The sequence below is a fragment of the Pteropus medius genome, unplaced genomic scaffold (genome assembly GCF_902729225.1).
Source record: "Pteropus medius unplaced genomic scaffold, Ma_sr-lr_union100, whole genome shotgun sequence".
Taxonomy (NCBI): domain Eukaryota; kingdom Metazoa; phylum Chordata; class Mammalia; order Chiroptera; family Pteropodidae; genus Pteropus; species Pteropus medius.
This window is the reverse complement of record NW_024356247.1, coordinates 324,891-350,228: the sequence shown is the minus strand read 5'-3', so window position 1 is coordinate 350,228 and position 25,338 is coordinate 324,891. Positions and strand designations below refer to the sequence as shown.

The window sequence follows — 25,338 nt, the reverse complement described above, 5'->3', positions numbered from 1 at the left end:
GAGCGGTGTCAAGAAAGGGAGGCGGGTCGGGGCACGGGGCAGCAGCCCCTCGGGGAGGTTAGGGACGTCCTGTCAGGGGAGGCGGCAGTCGAGGAGCGGCTCGTGTGGCGCGAGGGCACGCGTGAAGGGTCAGCACTGCGGCCTCCGTCAAGTGTGGAGGGGACCGCGAGCCGGCTCTGTGGGGTCGGAAGACGCCAGTGTCGCCGGGGGGTTCCGTGAGAACACGGACAGCGGGAAAACGGGACGGGAAACATGGCAACACCGTGGGAACCTGGGCAGGGTCGTGCGAGCCTGACGGCGGGCGCGCGGCGGTGCCACATCGCCCGCGAGGCCTCCGCGGCGGCCGCGTTCCCCCCTTTTCCGTCGCCGCCGCCCCTCCCGCTTTCCCGCTTTATTTTTCGCCACAGAATTTACCGCCCAGTCAACCGTCCCGCTCCCGTTCCCTCCGTCCGTGTGTCTCCCGGTGCACACGCGGTCACACACGGTCACACGCAGTCACACACGCACACGCGCCGACACGTCTATCCCACACACCGACCGCGACACGGGCATCGCGGCCTGCTTTAACGTCTGCCGAGTCCGCAGCGCCTGCGAGAGCGAGTCCGTGAGCGTGAGCACGAGCGCGGCGCGGCGCAGGCCGCGCGGGGGCTCGCGGGCGCGTCGCGTCTCCAGCTGCCCGGGAAGGGCCGGCAGCTGTCAGAGGTGACGTCCTTCAGCTTTCGGAACGCGAAGCCGAAGGTTCCCACAATCCTCGGAACGCGAGCCCGTCGCCACCACTCAAAATGGCGCAGGAAGGTGGGGCCTGTCACATGGGGGGCGTCGCCGCGGCCTCCCGTTCCCGGAGCGCGGCCCGAGGCCCCGCCCCCGGCCGCCGAGCTCTCGGCCGCGATTGGCCAGCGCGCCGGGGGCCGCGCGCCGCGCCGCGGCGTCATCACTTCCTGTTGTGGGCAGCCGCTTCCGGTCGCTGCTTGGTAACAATGGGGGAGATAATGGCTGCCTGAGCAACGTCTCGGAGCGGGCGCTGGGCTAGAGGCGGGTCTCACCCGGCGACTCATCGGAGGCGGGTTTCCGCGCGGCGGCAGGGGAGGCGCGCAGGACCCTCGGCGGCGGCGGCCGACGCGACCGAGTCGGATCCCGACACCAGAGCGGGTGAGCGAGGCTGCGGGGACCCTCTGAGGAGCGGGTGGGAGCGAGGGGGACGCCGCGGCCGCCGCGTTCCCTAAAGATGGCCCGAGCGGCCGTCGCGCCGGAGGCCCCGCGCCGCCTCCGGACCCGGGGCGCCGGCTGCCGTGGGGGGCCCCGTGGCGCAGTCGCCGCTGCCATTTTAATTGGCTGTGAGGGCGACGGGCTCTGAGGAGAAGGGGCCGGCGCCGGGAGCGACTTCCTCCCCGCGGCCTCCGGACGGCGCGGGCGGGCGGGCGCCGGCCCCGGGCGTGAGAACCGCCGCGCCCCGGCCGTCCGCCTGCGCCCCGGTTCCAGGGACCTCGGGCCCGCCGACCCCCCGCGCCTCGCGGAGCCCCATCTTGGGCGCTGTTGCTCCCCGCCGCGAGCGGTTACGCGCCCCCCGGGGCCGCGGCGACGTCGCCCCGGGGGAGCTGAGGCAGATGCGCCGGGCTCGCTCGCTCGGGCGACCCCGGCGCTCCCTTCGCCCCGCGTCGCCGCGAGGGCCCCGCCGGGGAGGGGGCCGCCGCCGCCTGCTCGCTCTCCCCTGGGAAGGGTGGGAGTTGGGCCAGACGATCCCCAAGTTCCTGTCCGTTCAGTCAGCGCCAGCCCGGCCCCCCTCCCCAAAACGCCCGGGGGTCGCGGCCCCCGCGGGCGCTCCCTGCCACGTACGCCGCGGCTCGGCGACTGGTAGTAACCGGTTGGGCTTCTGCTTCCTGAACACTCGGTCCCTTTTTCCCTTATGCTGATTAATTTCAAGATGGAGGAGACAGCCACGTTCCTTCCCTAGACAGTTTCCCCATACTCATTCCACAGGTTAGCCCGGGAGTCTGCGGCCTGGCAGCCTCCTCGCGCGGGTCATTCTTTCGTTTGGGGGCAGGAGGAAGCGTTGCTAGCAGCTTGTCATCCACCCTTTGCAAGGCCCCACGTAATTTGGGGGGGGGGCCTGGAAATGAGGAGCCCGCGCGTTTCCTGAATCAGAATTCACCGCAGTGGGCTTTGGGCGATGGAAGGGAGGAAGAAGTGAACGTCCCCCTACTAATCATTGCTTTGGTTCTCTGTGATTACAGACTAAGTAACTCGTCCTGTCAGCCCATCGGGTACGTCGTGTCCATCCTGGATGACTCGAGGGCGGCAGGGCACAATTGTGGCCCCCCCTGCCCTCCCAAATCAGTTTTCTCAATCGTAAAAATAAAGGGCCCGGGAAGACCGTTCTAAACACTTTAAAATGTGATTTTAGGACTCTTCTACTGAAAACTGTTTCGTTCTTTAGCCTAAGGTGTCATGGTCTTTCATACTTTTTAGTTCCTACCACTGCCTAGGGCTGTTTTACAGAGGTAACTGAAATGTGCCAGGAAAGTCCTTGAAAGTGACTAGCAGAGCCTCTGAAAATAATTACTTGTCTGATTAGGTAGGCTTGTTTTAAGCAAGCTTATAGTAAAACGTAGATTTCTTCTCGGCCTTTAAAGAAAATCTTGTATCTGACATGGAAGATTCCTGGTTCCCTCTGACCTTCTCAGTCTCCCCAAATACCAGTACTGATCATTGAATTAAGTTTCATAACAGACTGTGCGCGCGCGCTTGTGTGACTAAAATATGTAGGATGTGAATTTTTTTAGGATGTGTCTATTTCAAAGAAAATGTATATCTTTTAAAAGAGGAAGAATAATGGATTCTTTTTTTTCTAGAGCAGAGAATGAAGAAAACTAAAATCCAGTTAATTGTATTACAATACTATGTCATAACAGTCAGGTAATTGATATTTTGTTGCGTCTCATGATTTATGTGTAGCTGCATGTTTTAAAGTATTGTTTTGCAGCCCTGTAATTGGATGGGCCCATCTGATATATGTGAGTTGGTGTTGGGCATACTTCATGATGAGAATGGCTCTTTTCCACTGGTGATTCAAAGTGTAGTGTTTCTGAGTATCTGGAACTCGCTGCTGCTTTATTTGTGAATTTTCCTCTTTTAAAATAATGTCTGAAGTTTACCAGTTCCTGTGTAGAACAGAAAGAACAAAATAGGACTTTGCTACCTTAGATCATTGTTGGAATGGGGTGGGTATACTTTGTGTATAACAAAATAACAAATAACAAAATATCAGTAGAGTATCTTACAGGAATATATCTTACACGATTTTCTGTGTTCTGTTTTTCCCCTCGAGATCTAAAAATTATATAATTGATAAATAATAGTCTGATTGGTATTAACTCTTTAAATCATCATCATTAAGGTAATCACATAATTTATTGCCCTAGCCAGGATGCTTTCAAGAGCGAGCAGAGGGGACATTATTAATAATTATGCCTGGACAACAGGTGCAAACAATTGTCCCAGGCAAACTGGGATGGGTAGTTAGCCTAAATTCATAACTAATTTGTATCAGATGGTTATCTGCTAATTTGTATCAGAAGGTTCTCTGCATCACGTGGATGATTTTATCCTCACAGCAAAGCCTCGTGAGGATGTCAACTGTTTTACAGAGGTAACCGAGACTCCGAGAAGAGGTTATTAAGTCGTTTGTCCTCAATTAAGTGGCTAATAAGTGATAGCGCCCCCATTTTAACCCTGGTCTGTGTGAAGTCTGAAGTCACTAAACTTTTATGCCTCTGGACTTAATTGCTCTCTAATTACATCAGAAATGCAAAGAAAAAGAAAGTCGTAAAAAAAATCTATAGGTTATGTTACATCAAAAACACTTAAAGGGAATCTGCTTTATGAATTAAGTGAAAATTATTTAGCAATTTCCCCTCTTTATTTTGGTCTGTCGCGGTGCCTGTTTCAGCTATAACTACTTGTGATGTGACAAACAATTTAAAATCAATGATTTTTATGAAATAGCTTAATAATGAAAGGATATCTAGAAAAGTTAGGCCGACTGGATATGTTCTTCCATGTTGGCAAACGTGTACCGAGGCCTTAAATAGCACAGTATGTCCCACGGGGCATCCGCATTCGTGGAATTCTCATGCGTGTATTTCTCTTTCCATAGCCCTAGTGGACTGGGAGATAGCTTGACCGGCCTCCTGCTCCTTCAGTTTACCATAGTGTGAATAACAGATTACAGTGTGAGAAGTCCTCTGTCAAAGCCAGACCAATGGGGTGCTAGGATTTGGGGCCACTGCCTAGGGTTGGGACATGTTTTTCACTTATAAGCCTTAATTCCTTAACATTTCTGTATAACAGACATTTCCAAAAACCTATGGCCCGTTAATTTCAAAGAAGTAGCCAGTTACATAATCCCTTGAGTTTTGATAACCAGTGTAAGAAAGCAGTAGTACTTCTGTGTCTTATTTTTTCTCAACCTTGAATGTGGAAGTTTCCCAGAAAATCAAGCAGTTCATTTTCCCTTTTGTCAATTATTTTTAGATTAAAAGATCTTGGCAGTTTTGAACAGTTTGGGAATATATTAATGAACTTGCGCTTTGGTCCGTGATATATATATATATATATATATATATATATATATATATATATATATATATCGAATATATATACATCTAAAAATATCAACTATATATATATATATATATATATATATAGTTGATATTTTCGTTGTAGATTTTCTTGTATTTTAGTGTTCCAAAATTTTAATTTCACCAGACATAATAGAACCTACGTATGTTGACACATCTATAGACAGCGTGTGTCGATTCGTGGACCTCTTGCAGTAATTTCACAACTACAGTTTGGGCTTCTGTTAGAATGTTTGCATGGCGATGAACTTTCTGTGGGGGAAGGAGGTATTTGTGTTCATTGATTTTTAGTTTTTTTCCGGAATGAAAAATGGTCTCTTTCCTGTCGCTTTCCACTTGACTATAGGAAGAAAAGAGTTAACTTTTAACTACAGTTTTCATTTTTTATTGACCAAAGTTCCCTTTAGTGTCAATTACATGTAAGGTAACCATATCATTTGTCCAAACTGGGACAGTTTTTTTTTTTAATTAAGTTTATTGGGGCAAACTGGGACAGTTTTGAGAGTGAAAGAGGGCCGTATCAAGTACTCCAGGACAACAGATGTAGACTGCTACGTTTCTGTACAAATGGGAGATATATGGTCAGCTTTGTCATCCTTTCTGTTTAGAAACACTGGTTCAGGAAGCACAGTTGAGTTAGCATGCTTAGTTCTGTAACACAAAATTGATTTCCTTAAGTAATTTTATAGGCACTTGTGTAGATAATATTTTTTTGTTGAGTGATTTTAATTTTAAAACGTGGCTTCACTCTTTTTAAAACATTTAATTTTTAATGGAAACCTCATGCGCTTAAAAAATAGTATTTTACCAATTAACAGCGAAATTGCCAGCAATCAGTGATTTTACATTAATACCTTTTTATAAACACATGGACTTTGTGGGTTTTGAGTCCTTTTTCGACTTCTTGGGAATAATGAGAAGCACGTCAGTTGAGTTCATGTAGATAGACCAAATTCTAATTTAGTGACATTGCTCAAAAATAACATGAAATGGGTAATCGAAGATTAAATTCGCTGTCTAAAGTACATAAGGTAATTGAAATGCCATCATAATGGTTTCTTTTTCTAAATGACTTGATCTTGTGAATTGGCAGCATTTTGCTTGGTCTCCATCCTTTCATTTGTTGATGTTCTTTCTATTTAAATGTTTTAGAGGGTTGCAGTAGTCAAAATTGTGAGCTGCAAGTCAATAGACTTTCTGTCAAGAGATTAGACACTTGTCAGACTTTTCCAGATCCTGTCGTTGTTGTTATCCTTTTCAGGTAGTAAAAATGGAAGAACATAAGCAAGGATGTTTTATAATCTCATATTGCTATGGTACTGGCAGTGGCGGAGCCCTCCACAGCATCCGCGGATAGGCCAGTATTGGAAATAAGCAACAAATTGTGTGGGTGGCAAGAAGTATTGTGCAATAAGTGAAGTCAGTGAAGCATCAATCCTGCCCTGTTTTTAAAAGACGCATATTTTATATTTCTTTTCAAAATGATAAGATAGTCACAAAAAGGGAGATAGACATGTAAGAGTGAAAGGCAGTGAGAAAAAGCACAGCTTCTAAGCATGTGTCCCAGTCGTTTCTTAAGCTTTATTTTTTCACTTACTACTGGAATGTGGCTTCGGTTATATCTTATTCATAGTCACAGATTCCTAGACCTGGAAGGAAGGTCGTCTTCATCTAACTTGTAGGTAGTCGAATCCAATACTCTAATACTGATGGAGATCCTGAGGCGTGAGAGGTTAAATGAATCGACCAGGTTTACATAGCCGGTTAGTGATATAGCCTAGACAGGAATGTGGTCGCTCCTGTTTTGGGTTTTTTTTACCCCTTTTCACAGCTGAATACCACCTTGCTACTCATAGAATTGAAAAGCTGTCTGGTTGTTTTCAGCCTTCTATTACGAATGCAATACAATTTTAGTTGAACATTCTATGTATGAAGACTTCCCAACACTTTTGGTAACTGCATATATATGGTAACTTGTATTCTGACCTCTAATTCAGCAGCTCTTTGTGACTTCATTTTTAACTATACGAAGTATTTTTCATTTTGGCGATGGTATTATTGAGCTACCATTTTTCGTTATTGACAGGTTCACATGTCATTAACTCATATCTATTCTATGAGGTTCCTAATGAAACAAACAGAATGGTGCCTGCCCTTCTGTTTTCCACAACATTTTTATGTTGAAACCTTTTTTTTTAGATCACATTCTGCTTTAGAGTGCTTTTGAGTTGGGAGCTTGTGTGAACACATGCAAAAGGTGAAAATGCTCAAGATACTTTAGCAGTTGGTTGATATCAGGTTACCTCGATTCCTCCCTCCCACCATACCTTTTTGTTCTTAAAAAGATGTCATTTCTTCCAGACTTAATAGGTGCGGCTTAGTTTTAAGTTGATATTCAAGCAAGCATTTGAATTTCAGAATTCGGTTTTTGTTAACAGTCTGTTTCGGTGCCTTGGGTCTACTCAGTCGGGTGCTGTGAAGGCGTGTGTCCATTGACTTTAATGTGTGTGCTTAAACTTGGCACCAGACTTCCGATTCGTTAGTACTGGTCAGTATGGGTTTTTTTTCCATCTAAGATCCCTGTACAGTATGTTTTATGTTACTTTTTGCACTAACATCATAAACAAATTTTTAAACACTGGTGTCAGGGATTAGGAGAGTTAGATGAAATACTTTTTTTTTTTTACAGTAGAAAAGAAACGGTTTATTAGAAGAGAAGGTACACTTCCAGACGTGGAGGCGAGCCTGAGCAAGAGAAGTATGGCTCAGAAGGCCTAGATGATGAAATACTCTTTGCAGTGGTCAGACACATAGAAGTCCACATAGTTCTTATTAGTATATGACGGTGACTGCAGGAGAAGTGGCTTAAATTCTCAAGACGAATAAGATTTGTTTTAAATTACTGAGGCACAGTTAATAAATCTCAAGTTAGCTTTTCTTTATGGCTTTTCCTTCTCGGAATGACATTTACCTGACAGTCATATATTCATTGACCAGAGGAGTAGTTTTTGAAATGACTGGGCAAAATTTCTAACCTGGCTGTTTGTTCCCAGGAATGAATTTGTATATGGGCACACAGTATGCTGAGAGAAAGTTAAGAAAGTGTGCCGTTTATCCAAGGGGCAACTGTATTTAAAGCAAATACACTAAAAATCGACTTACTTAAAAATAAGTCCTGCTGGGTTTATACTGCTTATAAATGTTTTGTCAGTTTGAAAGTTTTTATAGCAGGAGCGAACCTGGTATAAAAAGCTTATACTGAGATCGAATATTTTCGACGTGTGTGTGGGGTTGAAGGAACGTATTTAAAGTGTATAGTCTTGGGAAATGTTGGGGGGCACTTGTCCATTGCGTGGGAAGTTGCCTGATTTGGAATCAGGAGACCTGGATTTGACTACGGGCTCCTTCCACGTACTAGCCACATGGCCTCTGCCAAATCACTGCCTCTCTCTGCGCTTCTGTCTCTTATCTAAACTAGAGGTGATGATTTCTGCTTCAAAGGACTGTCGTGGGGGTTGAAGGAAGTCTGACGGACTACGGACTACGGACTACGGACTTGTTGCTTACAACTGGGGAGAGAGCCGAGTGATTCAAGAACAGTTATGTGTTTTTTTCTTAAATCGTTCTTTGGGAAGCTCTTCACAGAGATATTTAAGTTTAAAAGTGGCTAATGCTAATTGTGTACTCAAGCCAAAATTTCTGACTTCTGCACGTGACTGTTATAACTAAGACAATAAGTAGACTTAAGATGCTCTCTCTTGATGCCAGGAGGTGCCCAGGGGTGTGTGGGGCACCTGTTTCCTCTTACTAGTGAAGCTGGGAACGTGCCTCAGTCTTGTTGACCACAGCGTAGACTCGGGAGACCCGTTTCGTTAACACAATTCTTCACTAACATTTTCACACCCAGATGGAGAGAGGTCTGTAGCGAGCATTTGGACTGTGGTCGCCCGGCGTCTTTGGTGTGGTGCTTTCTTAACCTTTAAAATGTTCATTTTCACCTAACAAACATCAGTGACATCACATCTGCCAGGAGCTGAGCCTGTCGTTTAGATTTATCACGTTTTCCCTTAGATGCCACTTAAGCGAGACCGGGCTCCTTGGGTGTGTGTAAGGCGGTCTTACAAGGCATTCGAGGGCATTGCTTAGGATGGCTTTTTCTTTCAAAATGTAATTACCTCCAGTCCTGCAGACCCCTGCGGGTGTCACCGCCCCAACTCACCCCTTCGTGTCCCTAGGAGGTTGACGCCCACTCCCAGCCCAGGGGAAATGCGGAAGGAGGCAGACAGGATGGAGGCTTTGGGCAAAGGTAGAGAAGCCAGTCTGGGTTTTCCCTCCATCCCCTAATGAGCTACAAGAAACAGACTTTCTGTAATGGGAACCTGCACCTTAGTAAAACATTGCATGTTGTGTTCAATGAAGACTTGACGGTTTGCTTGCAGTTTTGAAGTAAGAAATAAGTGTGTCATAGAGATGTCACGTGGGGAAAATACTCTCCTGGATTTTCTCTGGCACGCATATGAGATGGTCAGGGGGAGCAGAGCAGCACATTACTGCAGAAGGAATAGTAATTTGGATTTGTTCACATGTTGCTTTGTGAGTGTGTCTTATTGTTAAAATTTCAAATAAAAAAAATAAAGCAAAATAAAAATCCCTCTTGCGCAGAATAGACTAAAGCTCACCAGACAGGAGCTGTTTAGGATTGAACCGTCTCTAAAGTCTTTTGTCAGGACGGCTTTCAATAGAGGTATAATGTCTCGACTCTAGTTTCCATATAGGAAATGATAGAAACTCTAAAAGGTCGAGAGTGAATCTTGAAGATTTGCGAGCACAGGAAAGAATCATGTGTCCCATGCGTGTTTGTATTCGACACTCTTACTTTATTTTTGAGACGTCCAAAGAGGGCGTATAAATATTGGGTTTATAGAACCTGAGCAGTAATATATTGGGAACACTTTGAAATTCTTTCAGAGTGTGGGATTTCTCTACATTACAAACAAATTCTTTAAAGCTGTGCTGTCCAGCGTGGTGGCCAGTACGTACATGTGGCTCCTGGACACTTGAAATGTTGCTAGTGTATCTGTGGGACAGAACTTGAAGTTTTCTTGAATTAAGTAAAAACCTGAAGTATGAAACATTTTTCCATTAAAAACAACTCTTGTTTTGATAGGACTATATTTTACTTTAACCATTGCAAATTTAGCGTCCCGTCTGACGTGTGTTGTAAGTACAGAATACCAGATTTCGGAGATTCACTGGCAAAAAAAGAGTGTAAAACACGGCACGAGTTTTTGTATTGATAACATGTTGCACGACTTTTGGTTACGTTGAGGAAACAAGATTGATTCATGAAATGAACATTTCAAAGATATAAAAGACTGTAAGACACAAAGTGTCACTCTAGGGCCACAAATTCTGAATGGAAACATTGCTAGGTGAGGTAGCCAGTAGCAGCGTCTTAGGGGACCGCGAGGGGCGAAGCAGCGGTAGGGGGAGGAAGGGGCCGAGGGAACTGCAGCGTCAGGGTGCAGAGGTCGCGAGGCATGAGGCGCGTTGGAGGACAGGAACGGGGCGACAGGTGGATGGATCCCCTCAAGAAAGTGTTCTGACACAGTTGTGTCACTGGAGTATGTAGCCTGATGAGGTCTGCAGGCCCAGAATAGGAAGCCGAGGGACTGACCACCCCGAGTGCCATCCTCATCCAGAGAGCCTTTTGCAGTCGGTGTGTTCAGACCCCCGCCTGCAGGGAGCCCCCTCTTTCACAGCCTCTGCTCGACTGTTCCTGGAAGTCGGGGTTTGCTTGTTTCGGGAGGCGGATGCAGCTCCGCTGTGGCATCATTTTCCTCGTTCGCCGTCGCAGTGGAAGAAAGAATTGCACACTTACTTCCACGTGTCTTCAGCCGCTGGCCCCAGTTTGACCCGGGGCTCCGCTCTCTCTCACGTTGTCACTGTGGATAATCGAGACTTTCAGTCTTGTCCGCAGGCTCCCCGCCTCTGGGCGCTTCTGCCCTGGGCTTCCTGGCTTCTCCACATGCCGGTTCTCTCCCTAGCCTCTCCTCTGTTCTGCCGGCCCCTTTGGGGGGCCTTGGAAATGTTCCAGGTGCTCCGCCTGCGGTGTGGCTGTTCCCTGCCTCCGCTCCGTGCTGCCCGCCGTGATCCCGGGGGCAGCGGTGGCAGCCTCGCTTGCGTGCTCACTGAAAACGCAGGCTCTCGAGCATCTTCGCGAGAGTCCCAGGCGATTGGCATGTGCCAGCGGAGTTCGAGAACCATGTCGAGCAAGTGAGCTGTTAATTCGGCAGCGAGCCCCTCTTCTAGTTGACAGTGTATCTGAGAGGCTGTCGCAGGATTTTCCGCTGGCTTTATTGCCAGGTTTTGCTGTGCTGTAGTTTATAGACTTCACTGGCTTCGAAGGTTCGATTATTTGAAAGTCTGGTATCTAGGGTCTCCGCTGTTCCCTTACTAGAGATTACCACGAGAAGTTCTGCAGTTCGGGCTCTTCGTTCTCTCTTTGAGAAGTCTGTTTTTTCCACTATTTCCAGTTGGAAGGTGGAAAAAAACTTCTATTTTGTTGAATAAAATCGAAGTTGAGTCCCTCTGCCTTCCATCTTCTGTTTATACCAACTCCCCCACACACTCATTACAAGATCCCTTGATTCTGACTCCGTTTTGCAAAGCCATTTAAAAAATCTTTCCCACTTTTCTGCAAGTTTCTGTTATGGGCTTCAGCCTCCCTGACGCCATTCCTGTAGCACTGCTTGGTATGTGAGTTTTTCTGTTATCTTTGGTTCATGCCCTTCAAATGTCAGAATTTATCCGATGTTTTTGCCTTATTCGAAAGATTTATATCTTTAAAGCCTTTCAATCCTACTGAGTTGTACTATTTATAAGTTAACTTCAGAAATATTTACTGATCCTTCACAAGTGGACTTCATCCTAACTTTCTGTTATTAGCGTTCCAAATATTAACTGCTTAAGTACACGAGCCAGACGTTACCGTGGTTTTCTTCGGTTTGAGGAATTGTGGCTGAAGTTTCTTCTTCCTTTGTGTTTTTCCATATACTTTTTAAATTAGCTGCTTACTATTACCACTACCAAATCATATTAGCTCCGTGTAGAAAAAGGCGGTTTCCTTTTGTAATTTTTTTTTTCTATTGGCAGGCCCATGTCACTTTTATGAGTGTTTTTTTTAAGCTGTTGATTTCCAGTCTTCTGAAAGTGTTAGGTTAGTATAAAAAGATCTTTCAGAAATTTCTCCAGTTTAGTCTTCCCAAAATAAAGGACTCTCAGTCGTGAGATTAGGAAGCTCTTTCCAAAAATATTAAGGTTTCCCTCCCCTACCCCTTTCTGAACCTGTTCATTTTATTTGTTTAAACGATGATGATAGTTCTGAGAATAATCATCTAAGGGAAACAATGGGGATATAGATGTGCTCATGTCTAGACCTAAATTTATTTAGGCTCAGCAGACAGGTAGAGGCTTTTTTGGCTCTTATATCCGAAAGTGGGTTTGTTTTTATTTTTCTCTTTAGTACTGATTTGTAAACATCCAGATACTTCATGTGTTGTGTGTGGGATTAAATCCTAGTACCAGTATAGATTACCTCTTTTCCACAAATCAGATTTTCATATGTTCGTGGAATTAACTTTTATTTTGTCCCTGTGAACTTAAATAAGATCGATCTGAAGTTGGAAGGGAAAGAATTAGAGAATGAAATTTTTTGTTTGCAGTCTTCCCTTATTTTAGATTCTTTACTACCATCGTTTTCCATTAGAGCAGTTAATTGAGAGAGTGTGGAAATCTGCCAACATAGCCACTTCCTAAGGCCATTTAAGTAGTGAATGATAATTAAGAATTTTTGGCTAGTTTTGTGTACTCTCTGGCGCAGGGGTTGGCAAACTTTTTCTGTAAAAGGCCAGATAGTGATTTTCTTCGCATTGCTAACCAAAAAGCAAAACTGAACATATTACATAGTTATTTATATAAAAAGAGAGAAGCCAAATTTCCAGAAAGTTTTTCTTGATAGAACTCAAAACGTAATAATCGAGTACAATGTTTTGTAATACAGGTCTGCGAATGGGAGGAATGGCATTCTTTGGAGGAGGATGACGTTTTGCTTAATTGGGGCTAACCATATTCCTGATCCAGATCATTTGGAGATGTTCATCTGGTGCAAGCTACTAACTTGAAATGACACTTTCCATATTTCATCTTTAAAAATGCCTTTTCACACATAAAGGTACTGCCATCTAACTAATCCACAAGCACGTAACTTCAAAGAAGCATATCCATCCGTCCTTAGAAGGCATCTATAGATTCTGTTAGATTCTGCTCTTGACCTTGTTGGGCATGTTATCACACTACAGGGTTATCACTTCGATTGCAAGTTAGGTGGAAGTACCCCAGTTACACAGCTAAATGGATTTCGAAATAAGAGAATTTCTTTTGTATTTGCACTGAGGTCCAAAAATGCTTCTGGAACTATAGGTGCTGCTCAGAAAGTATATCTGCTACAAATTTGTATGGGGATGTGGCCCTCGCTTCTTTCACAGGATGAGAAGTGCATAAAGCAGTTGTGCTTGACGTTGCGATTCCAGCATGAGTGGTTGTCGAAATGACTATGCTGCAGTGTAAGTTTCCCATCCAAGCACTGCTTTGCCTTATAATTTTAGGTCGAAGTCTGCAGCGGAAGCTAATTTCCCAAGCCATTCATTGTTTGGTAATAGTAATTGAGCAATTCCATTCAGAAAAAAATTTCATCTTGGACCAGGGTACAACACATCACAGTAAAACTTCACCAGTGCTAACTTGTCAAAATGAGCACGTGGTAGAGTGAGTCAGGAAATTCAGTTTCTATTTCTGACAAAAATTCACAGAACTGTTGATGGTTAAGTTCACCATTGACACTGCCGGTTCAGTAATAGGATGGATTTGAATATTTTCTGCAAATTGCCTGCTGATGAATGATGTAATGAATAACCGTAGGCTTTAAAAACCTTACGTTTTCACAAGCTTTGTAAATTTGTCAAGCTAGGTCTTTTTCTGCTTTACGCATTTTTACTGCTATTTTAGCTGTAATAAATATTAGCAGATCCCACTTCAGGTTATGCTGGATTAGTGTTTACTCAACTTCTTTGAAAGCATTATCACCTGTGGTTGTTCCATGCCGATTCATAGAGGCTGCCGCTTCTGTAGTTCAAACTCCTTGAATAATCAACAACTGAATAGTGTCTGTTACACTTACCAGCTCATCAGGAGGCAAGAAAAACACTCAGTGGTGTTGCCCCGTTTTTCAGTTGACTATTGACATCCCGATATCCTTCTTAACTTTTTAAGTAACTGTACTTACCAAAACGGTAATAATCTTTAAATTTATTTTCTGTGGGCACGTTTCTTTAGCTTCTGCAGTCAAACACAATTTAACTCATCACCAATAAGTGATTTTCCTTACTTAGCCAACAGATGAGCCACTGGAAAGTGACTTTGGTCGAAGCCTTATTTTTTGTTTTTGTGATGAGGTATTTCATTTTAAGTTTTCAGATTTTTCAGGCCGTAGCTTTCCTGCATATTGGGAATATTGTGATGAGTGCTCAGTCTGATAATATCAGTGTGTATTTGATCACTTCAGCACCGTCTTGGCGCCATTGCATGATAAACGTAGACTTTACCACCTAATCTGATGACCAATAATCCGCGCTTCCACTGTGCCTTCAGGGATGACATTTGAAGTCCACTTTCTCTTGATTCGATGTGACGACAGTGTACCTATAATTTTTTTTAAAAAGTCACCATATGGTGACGACATACATGGCACTTGAAATGCTGTCATTATAGTTACATCACTGCAGCTCACGGCGCGCAGGTCACCCGGTGCACATGGTCTCTGTGCCGATGACGCAGCTCTGCCTTTGCGGCGGGAAAGCAGCCGTGGGCCGTGCACGAATGACTGCGTGGCCATTCCGGTAGAACGATGAGCACTGACGTTCAAGCTTCACGTAATTTTCACTTCACAAAATATTCTCTCCTTTAAAAAAAAATATTTAAAAGTGTAAAACACCGCTCTTAGATCTCAAGGACTAAAAATAGGCGCCAGGACTGAATTCGCCCGCGGGCCAGTGCGTCGACCCTGACCTCGTCTTTTCCGAGTCTAACAGGGCTTTTCGGGTGTTTTTCTGGGGTGAAATCTCGTTCGTGCGAGGTCTTAAAAGCCACGTCTTGACCCGCATTCTGGATTTTCGCATAATTAAGCCTGTTTTGGAGAATACATATGTTCTGTTTTCAAGGTTGATCTCCTTTCTCCTTTTAGATCATTTTCCACTTGTTCATCAAGATGGAAAGCTCAGATTCTAACGATAAAGGAAGTGGCGATCAGTCCACAGCACAGCGCAGAAGTCAGATGGACCGGTTGGACCGGGAAGAGGCGTTCTATCAGTTTGTAAATAACCTGAGTGAAGAAGATTATAGGCTTATGAGGGATAACAATTTGCTAGGCACCCCAGGTATGCGATGTGTACTTTAAGAATTTCCATATGTAAATTGCTGGTCTTTTTTTAAAAAGTCTTTTTTGAAAGTCTGTTGTTTTAGCATGATGAAGTGTGACTTCAATGCAAGGGATATAGCACAGAATGACATTTACTGCTGCACTTATTACCCACCTGATCCTGTTCACTCGTGTTTGAAATGATCCTATTCCATATCTTTAGTTATTAATTCTATTCTGCATTTATAGTGAGCCGAATCGAAGAGAGTGAAGCTGAACAATTTTTTGTTAGTTGGCTTTACCTACTAGACATGAGTCTGAGTATGGCAGGGCCAGTGGGAACTTTAGTTCCTAGGACAGACTCTGATTTGTCACTTCCGTTTCCCTGAATATGTCCCAGTCATCCTCCAGAGCTAGCCTTGGATAAAATTGTCAGTTATTCACAACTTTGTGCTTGCTTATTCTCTTTTGCTCAGTTAGGTCCCATTCGATACTAGTTAAAATTCACGATCTCCCTCCTCATTTCTAGTTAATTTTACTAGTCTTCGGGTGAGCGCTCACAGTGCGAAAGGCAAGGCGTTAGTGAGAAGGGAGTGCATCTTGAGCCGGCGGTACCGGACTTGAGTCAGAAGGCCTCAGCGGCCTTCTGGTCCTGCCATTTATTTATTTGCACTTCAGTCTCTAACTTCGTCTCAGTTCCTCCGTTTTAAAATACAAGCGACCATACCTGCCTCCCAGAGGCGCATTTTTAAGGAACGAGATGCAAAAGCATTTAGCAAACTGGAAAGAAATCTGCGTGACTATGAGTCGTAACACCCTGCCCCTCAAATAAATGAATTTTCCCCCAGGTTCCCCACTCCCTGGTGTGCGTGTCAGATGGGCAAGGGTCATTGCTTTTCTGTTGTAATTTGGCAAACGTTTAAAAACTATTTTCAGGTGAAAGTACCGAGGAAGAGTTGCTGAGAAGACTACAGCAAATTAAAGAGGGGCCGCCGCCGCAAAACGCAGACGAAAATAGAGGTATGCTTTGCTTTGGGGGCGGGGGGGTGCAGGACGGAATGGGTACAGAACTTCGTGACACTACATGTCCTCCGGAGAGTATCCACAAGTGGCACAAGTTAACCTGGTGCTAAGTAACTGCTCATAAAAAGAGAAGTGACATTTCCTTGGTATTTGGTGAGGATGTCAACATGTTTTGTTTTGTTTTGTTTTGTTTCGTTTTGTTTTGTTTTTTGGTGGTTCACCTTTGGGTCGTTTGCGTCAACGGGAACATAGTGAGGAATGGCCTATTTAAATGTGATTTTTTTTCTCTTGATTTTCCACATCCATTGAAGTCTCCTTCTACGTACTGAATTATTCCTTCCTTATAATCGTGAGTTGCTCACGGGAAGAGAGAAATGCTGTATTCTCTAACGAGGTGGTTCTCACTTGGGTGTAATTTTGCCCCCTAGGGGACATTGGCAGTGTCTGGAGACATTTTGAGTTTTCATTACGTGGGGTTTGCTACTGGCATCTGGTGGCTGGAGACCAGGGATGCCGCCGAACGTGCTAAACACCCTAAAACGTCCAGCACAAACCCCGCAACAAAGAGTTACCTGGCTCGGGCGCAGATAGGCCCATCGAGAAGCCCCGCCCGTCCGTCGGGCCGGGCACTGCTCTCGCAGTGGGAAGTGGAGAATCCCCCTCTGAGCAGAGAGGCCGTGGCAGCCGTCCGATTCGTGAACATACTGAGCTGGGTTTGGACCGTTCACTCGGTCTCATCTCCAGTTTCACGTTAGCTTAAAGTCTTGGCGACACGAAGGCCTCACACGCTGTCGAGCCTGTGAACCTCGTTTGCATTTTGGCAGTGGCTGCAGCACTTTGTTTTCTAAAATGCCCCGTATCATCAAAGGCCCTTCAGAGCCCAGTAGAAGTGTCTTAACCGCTGAAAATGCGGCGGATGCAGCACAGCCCCGCACCGTGACCGCCGTCCGACTGCTTCGGTCGCGTGGCGTTTTGGCCACGCGGTGCTGGGCCGGGCTTCCTCCACGGCCCCCGAGGCAGTCTCCAGCTGCTGCCCGGAAGAGCGTTCCCCTTCCACAGGGAATGGATCTTTCCCCGCCTTTACCGGCAAGCCCCTGCGAGATAGTTTCCAAACGTCCGTTCGTGGGCCACGCGTGCTCTTTCTCTAATGCGGTTTCAGAGCGCTGTTACGTGATCGTCCTAATCTCGGCAGTTCCTTTTTCTCCCTCTCTCCTCTCTTAAAACAGGTGGAGACTCTTCTGACGACGTGTCTAATGGCGACTCTATAATAGATTGGCTTAACTCTGTCAGACAAACCGGAAATACGACGAGAAGTGGGCAAAGAGGAAACCAGTCTTGGAGAGCAGTGAGCCGGACTAATCCAAGCAGCGGTGACTTCCGATTCAGCTTAGAGATCAATGTGAACCGTAATAACGGGGGTCCGAATCCAGAGGGCGAGCACGAGCCGTCTGCGAGACGATCCGGCGGCGAAAACATGGACGAAGGCAGCCAGAGGCAAGTGGAGAATCCACGGTCGGAGTCAGCCTCCGCAAGGCCAGCCAGGGCAGAACGGGGCTCGACCGAAGCGTTAACTGGAGAAGTCCCCGCCACTAGAGGTCAGAGAAGGGCCAGAAGCAGGAGCCCGGACCATCGGAGAACCCGAGCGAGGGCAGAAAGAAGCCGGTCCCCTCTGCATCCGATGAGCGAAACCGCGCGGAGATCTCATCACAGTATCTCATCTCAGACTTTCGAGCATCCTTTGGTAAACGAGACCGAGGGCAGTTCTAGAACCCGGCACCACGTGACATTGAGACAGCAGATCAGTGGACCTGACTTGCTAAGCAGAGGTCTTTTTGCAGCTTCCGGAACAAGAAATGCCTCACAAGGAGCGGGTTCTTCAGACACAGCTGGTAATGGCGAGTCTGCAGGATCGGGACAGAGACCTCCCACCATAGTCCTTGACCTTCAAGTGAGAAGAGTCCGCCCCGGAGAGTACCGGCAGAGGGATAGCATAGCTAGCAGAACCCGCTCGAGGTCTCAGACGCCGAACAACACCGTCACTTACGAAAGCGAGCGAGGAGGTTTCAGGCGTACGTTTTCGCGTTCCGAGCGCGCAGGTGTGAGAACCTATGTCAGTACCATCAGAATTCCGATTCGCAGAATCTTAAATACCGGTTTGAGTGAGACGACATCTGTTGCAATTCAGACCATGTTAAGGCAAATAATGACAGGGTTCGGTGAATTGAGCTACTTTATGTACAGCGATAGTGATTCAGAGCCTAGTGGGTCAGTCTCGAGTCAAAATGTGGAAAGGGCAGAGTCACGGAATGGAAGAGGGGGTTCTGGTGGTGGTGGTGGTTCCGGTTCCAGTCCTAGTTCCAGCTCCAGTGGAGAAAATTCAGAGCCGAGCTCAGAGGTGTTTGAAGGCAGTAACGAAGGAAGCTCGCCGTCCGGCCCCTCGGGTGCCAGGCGAGAGGGCCGACACCGGGCCCCGGTCACATTTGATGAAAGTGGCTCTTTGCCCTTCCTTAGTCTGGCTCAGTTCTTCCTCTTAAATGAGGATGATGATGACCAGCCTAGAGGACTCACCAAAGAACAGATTGACAACTTGGCGATGAGAAGTTTTGGTGAAAACGATGCATTAAAAACCTGTAGCGTTTGCATTACAGAATATACAGAAGGCAACAAACTTCGTAAACTGCCTTGTTCCCATGAGTACCATGTCCACTGCATCGATCGCTGGCTGTCTGAGAATTCGACTTGTCCAATTTGTCGCAGAGCAGTCTTAGCTTCTGGGAACAGAGAAAGTGTCGTGTAGTTGAGGTCGGGACTCCTGGCCCTTGTAGCTGGTATAGTGATGGGCAAACAGGAATCGCTTGCTCTATGTCCACTTTTTGAGTGGTGCTTAATGTAAAGTAGCAACCTGATCTAAGTCGTTGCTTTCCGAATGAATCTGTCCTTTCTCCAATTTCTGTTCCAGAGTAAAAGGAAGTACTTAAGAAGCAACACTTTAGGACGTAAAAAGCTGATTTCACCATCAGTAAGTGATGTTACTGATGACTTACCATATACACTTGTCAGTTTCTCCTTTGTTATCTTCAAAGATCTGCCTTAGCAATGGCTCTTACCTGTTTCACGTTGATCTTTCAAGTTTCCCACGCCGTAGGAGGGAGGGGCGAAGAAAGTTCCAGTTCAGCCTAAGTTACAGTCCATGTTTCAGAAGTGCTCGCTTAAAGCTGCACCATTCCCAGGTATCAGTTGGCACAAATTCAGCTACTTGCTGAATATCATTTGTTCACCTTTCAGACAAGGTGATATTAGACATGTCAGTGTAAATAACACTAAGGTTAGGATCTTCTAAGTATATAACTGTCTCCTAAGCCCATCACTGTGGCACACTGTAGAGTGAGCTTATAGTTTAATTGAGATATTTATCTTGTGGAAATATTAAAAAAAAAAGCCTATGCTTGTGTAAGTGAAAAAAATCACATTCATTTGTTTAAAAATGTAAAGCTATTTTGTAGAGGCTCAGTACTTTTCCAATGCACTGTTGTAATAATGCATTAAAAAGTTGTAAAGTACCATGCTTAGAAATGAAAAAAAAATGCTTTTTGTGAGCCAACCTAGTAAAAACACACCAGACGAAGTACCAGGCTGCTGTGGCGAGGGTGTGGACGGCAAGAGCAGAACATATCTGTAGGGTTTAATGTATGTGGGCAGCTACTGAGTCTGCACTGAGCACCAGTGGGAACTGGGGATTAGCGCTTGGATTTAGGCAGGAAATGAAAGACCGGAGGAATAAAGAGAACTACTCTGAAGAGTCTAAACTTGTCACGAGCACAGTAACGCAGACGTTAACTGGTTCCGCGAGATGAGATCTTTGATGCAGTATTCTCCTTAAGCAGATGTAGATCAGCAAATTTGGCAGCTTCGGTTTAAAAAAAACCGCCGCCACCTAGCACAAGTTACACTGTTGTTTTTACAAGTCTGCTCCTCAAAAAAAGAAAAAGAAGTTGGAGGGAAGACTCTAAACCACTTTTAGCATAGGAATTGGTGCAGGTGAGTGTACTAACAGTTTGCATTCTTTTTGAGATTCGTCATTTGAGGTACCGGTACACTTTCGTTAGTTAATGTTTTGTTACTGTTCCCAACTCAGACCTACGTGTCATGTTTAAAGACCCGTGGAATAGTCGAGGGATTTTTACCTTTTGTTGAAAGCGAGCCGTGTCGGGTTATTTGAAACTCACATTTTCCTTGTGCTGCCCATATTTGAAGCTGACACTGCTGACTTGCGACCAATGGGACGTGCACTTTTTGTCAGTTCCTTAGCAGTGAAAATAAATTTGTGAAGTACGCCGGCGCTCGGGCCCGATTGCCCTTTCGAGGGTGGTCGGGCCGAGGGTTAGTCTGCCCGTGGAAGCGCCGCGCGTGTGTTTCTGCGGAAACGGCCGGGTCCAAAGAGGAATTGAGCACATCCTTAGCCTTTCGCAGAGTGAGCTGACTGCCCACGCGCAGTCGGATGCTCTACAGGATGCGTCTGCTTTAGGAGTTACCTGGTTACCTTAACTGTTAGCAACTTAGCTGTAAAGATTATTTCAAAGTTCACACTTTCATGTTTTCCTCTGGCTTTCAGTCCTACCTAAGTGTCAAGGAAATTAACTTGTAAATATGGTAGTTTACTAAGGATATGTCCTGCTCTTGCAAGGAAATAATGTCCAAACAAAGCTTCACTTATTTTTTTTAATATAAGCAGAAAGTACTGTTTATGGCGCTTCTATAATACATTTTATCTTTTAGAAAAATTGTCCATTTAAAAGTCAGGATTCCTTTATATTTGTGAGCCTCCTTGTCTCTTTTCCTCAAGGTGTAATCTACAGTTTTCAGACCTGCAGGGTAGTCCTGATTGGCTAAAAACAAACCCATTTTCCTCTTGGTATGAAATGTCCCGTTACCATAGGGCTGTTCATTTGATACGGTTTAAAAACAACCGCGCTCATTCTGAGCATAAAAGTTACTGACAAACAGGTACCTCCCTAACCTCCCAAGACGTATTACTCATTTGTGAAGTATTAAAGTAAGAAGTAACTCATGCAGAATCCTGGTTATGAATGTAGATATTAAACCTGTTCATGAACACTGGAAGTAGAATTTTAAGTTTTTAGCCTTCAGTAGAATGCACATGTTGGACGCGTGCGTGCGGACACCTTTCTCGATAGCACTCATTAATTTCCATTGGATTGTGTAGAATGGATACAAATATGTTAGTGGAATTTCCTACTTATTATTTTTTTTTTGCAAGGTCCATGACTCATATATACTTGTGTTGTGGACACTGAAGACAAGGTCATTAGTAGGTGTCAGATGTACAATGGAAAGCAAAGACCTTTTTCCCACCAGTATCCAAACACCTGTTCTCTCAAGGGAGCATTTTCCTGCAAAAGACTTTACATTTTGTTTTCGTTTTGTATCTTTGCACTTTTTCTTTATTAAAGAAAGGTTCTGTCTTCAAGACCTACTTTGAACTTCATGCGGTCAGTCATAGGAATAAGAAAAACCAATGTTGGGAGTCGATATTGTTCAAAGCATAGGGAAAAGTACTGAGAACTGAGTTTCCATGAGTATTTCAGATATTTTTCAAACTTCACGCACTAGTCCGAAACGTTTGAGGTGTCCTGTTGTTGAAGTCCAAGCTGCCGACAAGGTCGGGATTTAGTACTGAAAACAAAAGTGAACAAGTTAGGTTTAAAACGTGTAGCACTAGAAGATGCCCCATGCTGTTTGTGTAACTGGGAAAATGGCTCCACCGAGAACACGTTAGTTGCCCCCCAGTGGTGGAGGTGGCTCATGGCGATGGGGGTTGAGAACAGTGTTCACCTTAGTGTTGGAGTGTAGGTGATTTTACAGGTAACAACGTTTTTAGCACTGGGGTTTCATATATGTGTGAAATCTCTAAACACGTGATCATTGGAATTTATCCAAACTTTAAGATTAGGAAACGTTATCTATAACATAAGTGTTAACTCAAGTAACCCCCCGCCCCCCAAAAAGTAAAAAAAACTTGTCCCTCCCGTGCCAAGTACGCTCTTCTAGTGTCACCGTCTCAAATTACGTTTGTGAAGGTTACCGCGATACGCTTTGTATTTAGCCACCTGCTTCCCGAATGTCCACGGTATGAAATGGGTCAGGCATAAGCCAGGACATTGGGTCAGCTCCTGAAACGCCCGTGTGTTAGGGAGGTGAATGTTGCGAACCAACGCCATTTTTCCAGCTTGCTAGAATACAGTGGCACCTTGTGCTTGTTGATACTTTTAAAGATAGAGGATATTTTTACCCCGCCCCCTTTTCTTCTTTGTTCTTTCGTGAATGAAAAATATTTCTAATCTGCCTTATTTGAATTTTGATGTTTTATCTTACTGGCTTCCCTGTCAAATTTATTAACCATCGTTAAGTACTTAGAAGCCATGTTCGCAGGGCACTTTTATTCTTTTCCTTGTCTTCTAAGACTATGCCGATTGCTACTTTCTAAAGTATTCTGTACCTTCATGATGCAAGAGATTGATAAGGCACATCTTCAAGTGTCAGGCGTTTTTTTCTTTAGTATAATTCTTCAGTATGTTTAACATTCAGTAAGTGTTGTAATTCATCGAGTTAACTAGTAAATTGTATGCTTTTGAAAAAACATTCGAAACTGTAAACATAACATGCTTTACTTAGAAAGTTGAAGTGCAAGGTCCGAAGAATGAGTATTTAACTTATTTTTAAATCAGATTTTTAATAAGCAACTAAGAAACAGCTTTGAGTTCAGTACCTACCCTTTAAAGATTTTAGCATTCTGAAATGGAGGTTTGTGTTTTGTTTTTGTTTTTGTTTTTGAAATTGAGTTCTTAACTGGAACATTTCTAAAATATCTAATTTCCCAACAAGTGAGTGAGCTCACACTTGATTTAATTAATCCATTTTGTATCTAAAAATGCAGGATAGAATCGCACTGTTATTGAAGCGTTGGGACTCTCAAGGGATGACAGCAGTTTATCGGTTTTATGATAATTTTCACTTCTGTGCAGATGTTTTCATTCAAATTCCAAGGAAATGGGCATACCCGCTAACACTCACTCTCAAATAAAATTGTAGCCAGGTATTTGTTTTTGATTCGTATTTCTTTCCCAATGAGCCACAAGCTGCTCTGTAGTCACTTGGATTTGAGTGGCCGGTGTCTTCCGAGACACGCAGTGCAAGCGAAGCCCGCCATACCGCTGTGCCTAGTTACTTCAGGGTTCCTGTCGGTCCCTCCTCTTGCAGATTTTTCTCGATACTAAGGTGTGGTAGAACCAGCTGCCCAGCCTTAACTATTCAGTGCCCCTCTGGTGACATTCTTTAACTGATTGACGTGTATGTGTTTTAACAGTCCAATGTTTGGAATTTACCTCTTGATAGCTCCGTTTGTCCCTGGTGCTGCTTTCACAGATGTAGGGCCACGTGATCAGGTCTCAAGTTCAGTAGGTACGCGATTGGCCTGGTTCCGTATCTGTGCCTGTTTTACCTTCTCTCGGGAAGAGCTGCTTTGGTATAGATGTGTTGACTTGGGTTTATCGAAAGAACTGGGCAGTCTTGGAAAGCTTTCTGAAGTCTGTAAGAAGCCGAGGGATGCGGAGGGGATAGTAACGAAGGCTGCCTTTATGTCTGAACGTGAAGCACATAAATGTATGTTCTGTAAAGACTTAACTGCTTGTTGTACCGGGGCTTCCTGACCTTGGGGAGACTTGCAGAAAAGCAGAAAGGAGCGCAGAGTGGAGAGAATTCGGTCGGCCCGCTTTATCTGGTTTCTCATTTTCTTTCAATTTAAACCTGAATGTGACACCTCCTCCAATATCTGTCCGGCAGACTCCTGGTTGGGAAGCCCTGTGTTAAATTTTGAGAATGTACCCAGTTTCCTTTTTTTTTTTTTTTTTTTGTACAGTGCTTTACACCTGCTGCTAAAATTTAACTTGTTTAATGCAAAACAAGACCTCGAAAGGTCGGTCATATTAAAGCTGGTTTGATTATTAATAGTTATCTTTTAGGAAGAAGCTTTTTCCCTATGTAAGATGTCATACTGCAGATTTAAAATATAGACTATCAATAAAATGCATGAAGTGATTATTTATGCTTGATCATCTTGTTTTTTTTTAAGAGGGAAATCTCATAAAGGTTCTGTCACTTTGAACTGACGTCAGATAGACTTCGTTTGTAGAGTCAAGTGGAATTACATACAATGCAGTACAACCTCGATTTTGATTCCTAACAGCTGTGCGTGTGGGCAGGTACCGGTTCATGGGGTACGACTTCTGTAGTTTAACGGCTTAATCTTAGATTGGTAAAATAAAAGGTTCGGGCGTATTCCGATACAGGAACCCTGGAAAGATTTATGCAAACGACATTGTCACGGGGCTCGTATCCACTGCTTCAGGGATTTTCACCATTGCCCTGACCACTCTGTCGCTGGACCTCCGTAAATACAAACACTCGTCCGAGTGTGCCGTGTGCTCACGCGGCTTGTCTTCCGTCCCAACCTCCGGCCTGTTACACGTGTTGGCCTGAGCCACTCACAAGGCCTTGTTTACAAACAAGGTCTGTCCCATTCGGATACCGGAGTGAGATTTCCCCTCGGTATTGGTATCTGTTCAGCCGAGGGCGACTTCGATTATGGTTTTGTTTCCTCTGGTTCCTGCAGAGCCCCGCCCATCATTGGCACAGGAGCTCAGTTCCTTGGCAGTAATTTTGGTGTGGTCATCTCTGCCTCACGACCTTCACAGAGTTTTACTTCTAGTGCCGTTTGGGCTTCAGTAAACTTCACTGAAAAGTTTACATTCTAGACAACGGAGTAAGTCAGTGCACAGGCATCTCACTGAAGGGAGTCAGGTAGGAAAGGGCCGTTACCTAGGACTGAGGCTCTGGTAAATCAGAGCACACTACGAGCTGTACCCTTAGTGGTCATTTAAGAAAACAGGAAATGAAAGCCGGGGTCCCGTTTCTTTGAGACCTTTGAATTCAGGCAAGATTAAAATCGAAGGCCTTGTGAGCGGATTACTAATGGCTACATTAGGAATAGCTAACTTTTTTCTGATTAGTATCAGGTGTTGTATAAAGCACTGTAAATGATTTAATCCTCACAGTGACTCCGAGGCGCATTATGACCACCCCGTTTTATAGGTGACGCTGCGGAGATACAGGATTTGGTCGCTTGCA

At 44.9% G+C, this 25,338-nt stretch overlaps 1 protein-coding gene across 1 annotated transcript; it reads left to right on the top strand.

The window, feature by feature from the left end:
• Positions 1-947: 947 nt before the first annotated feature.
• RLIM (ring finger protein, LIM domain interacting) lies at positions 948-24,252 on the top strand. Its single transcript, XM_039859992.1, has 4 exons — positions 948-1,149; positions 14,938-15,130; positions 16,048-16,131; positions 17,361-24,252. The coding sequence occupies exons 2-4, from the start codon at positions 14,962-14,964 to the stop codon at positions 18,929-18,931; spliced, it is 1,824 nt and encodes a 607-aa protein (XP_039715926.1). The 5' UTR covers positions 948-1,149; positions 14,938-14,961; the 3' UTR covers positions 18,932-24,252.
• Positions 24,253-25,338: the final 1,086 nt, after the last annotated feature.

Coding starts and splice junctions, on each gene's coding strand:
- RLIM (XM_039859992.1), top strand. CDS start 14,962: ATGGAAAGCTCAGATTCTAACGATAAAGGAAGTGGCGATCAGTCCACA. Junction 15,131..16,047: donor CAATTTGCTAGGCACCCCAG/GTATGCGATGTG, acceptor AACTATTTTCAG/GTGAAAGTACCGAGGAAGAG. Junction 16,132..17,360: donor AAACGCAGACGAAAATAGAG/GTATGCTTTGCT, acceptor CTCTTAAAACAG/GTGGAGACTCTTCTGACGAC.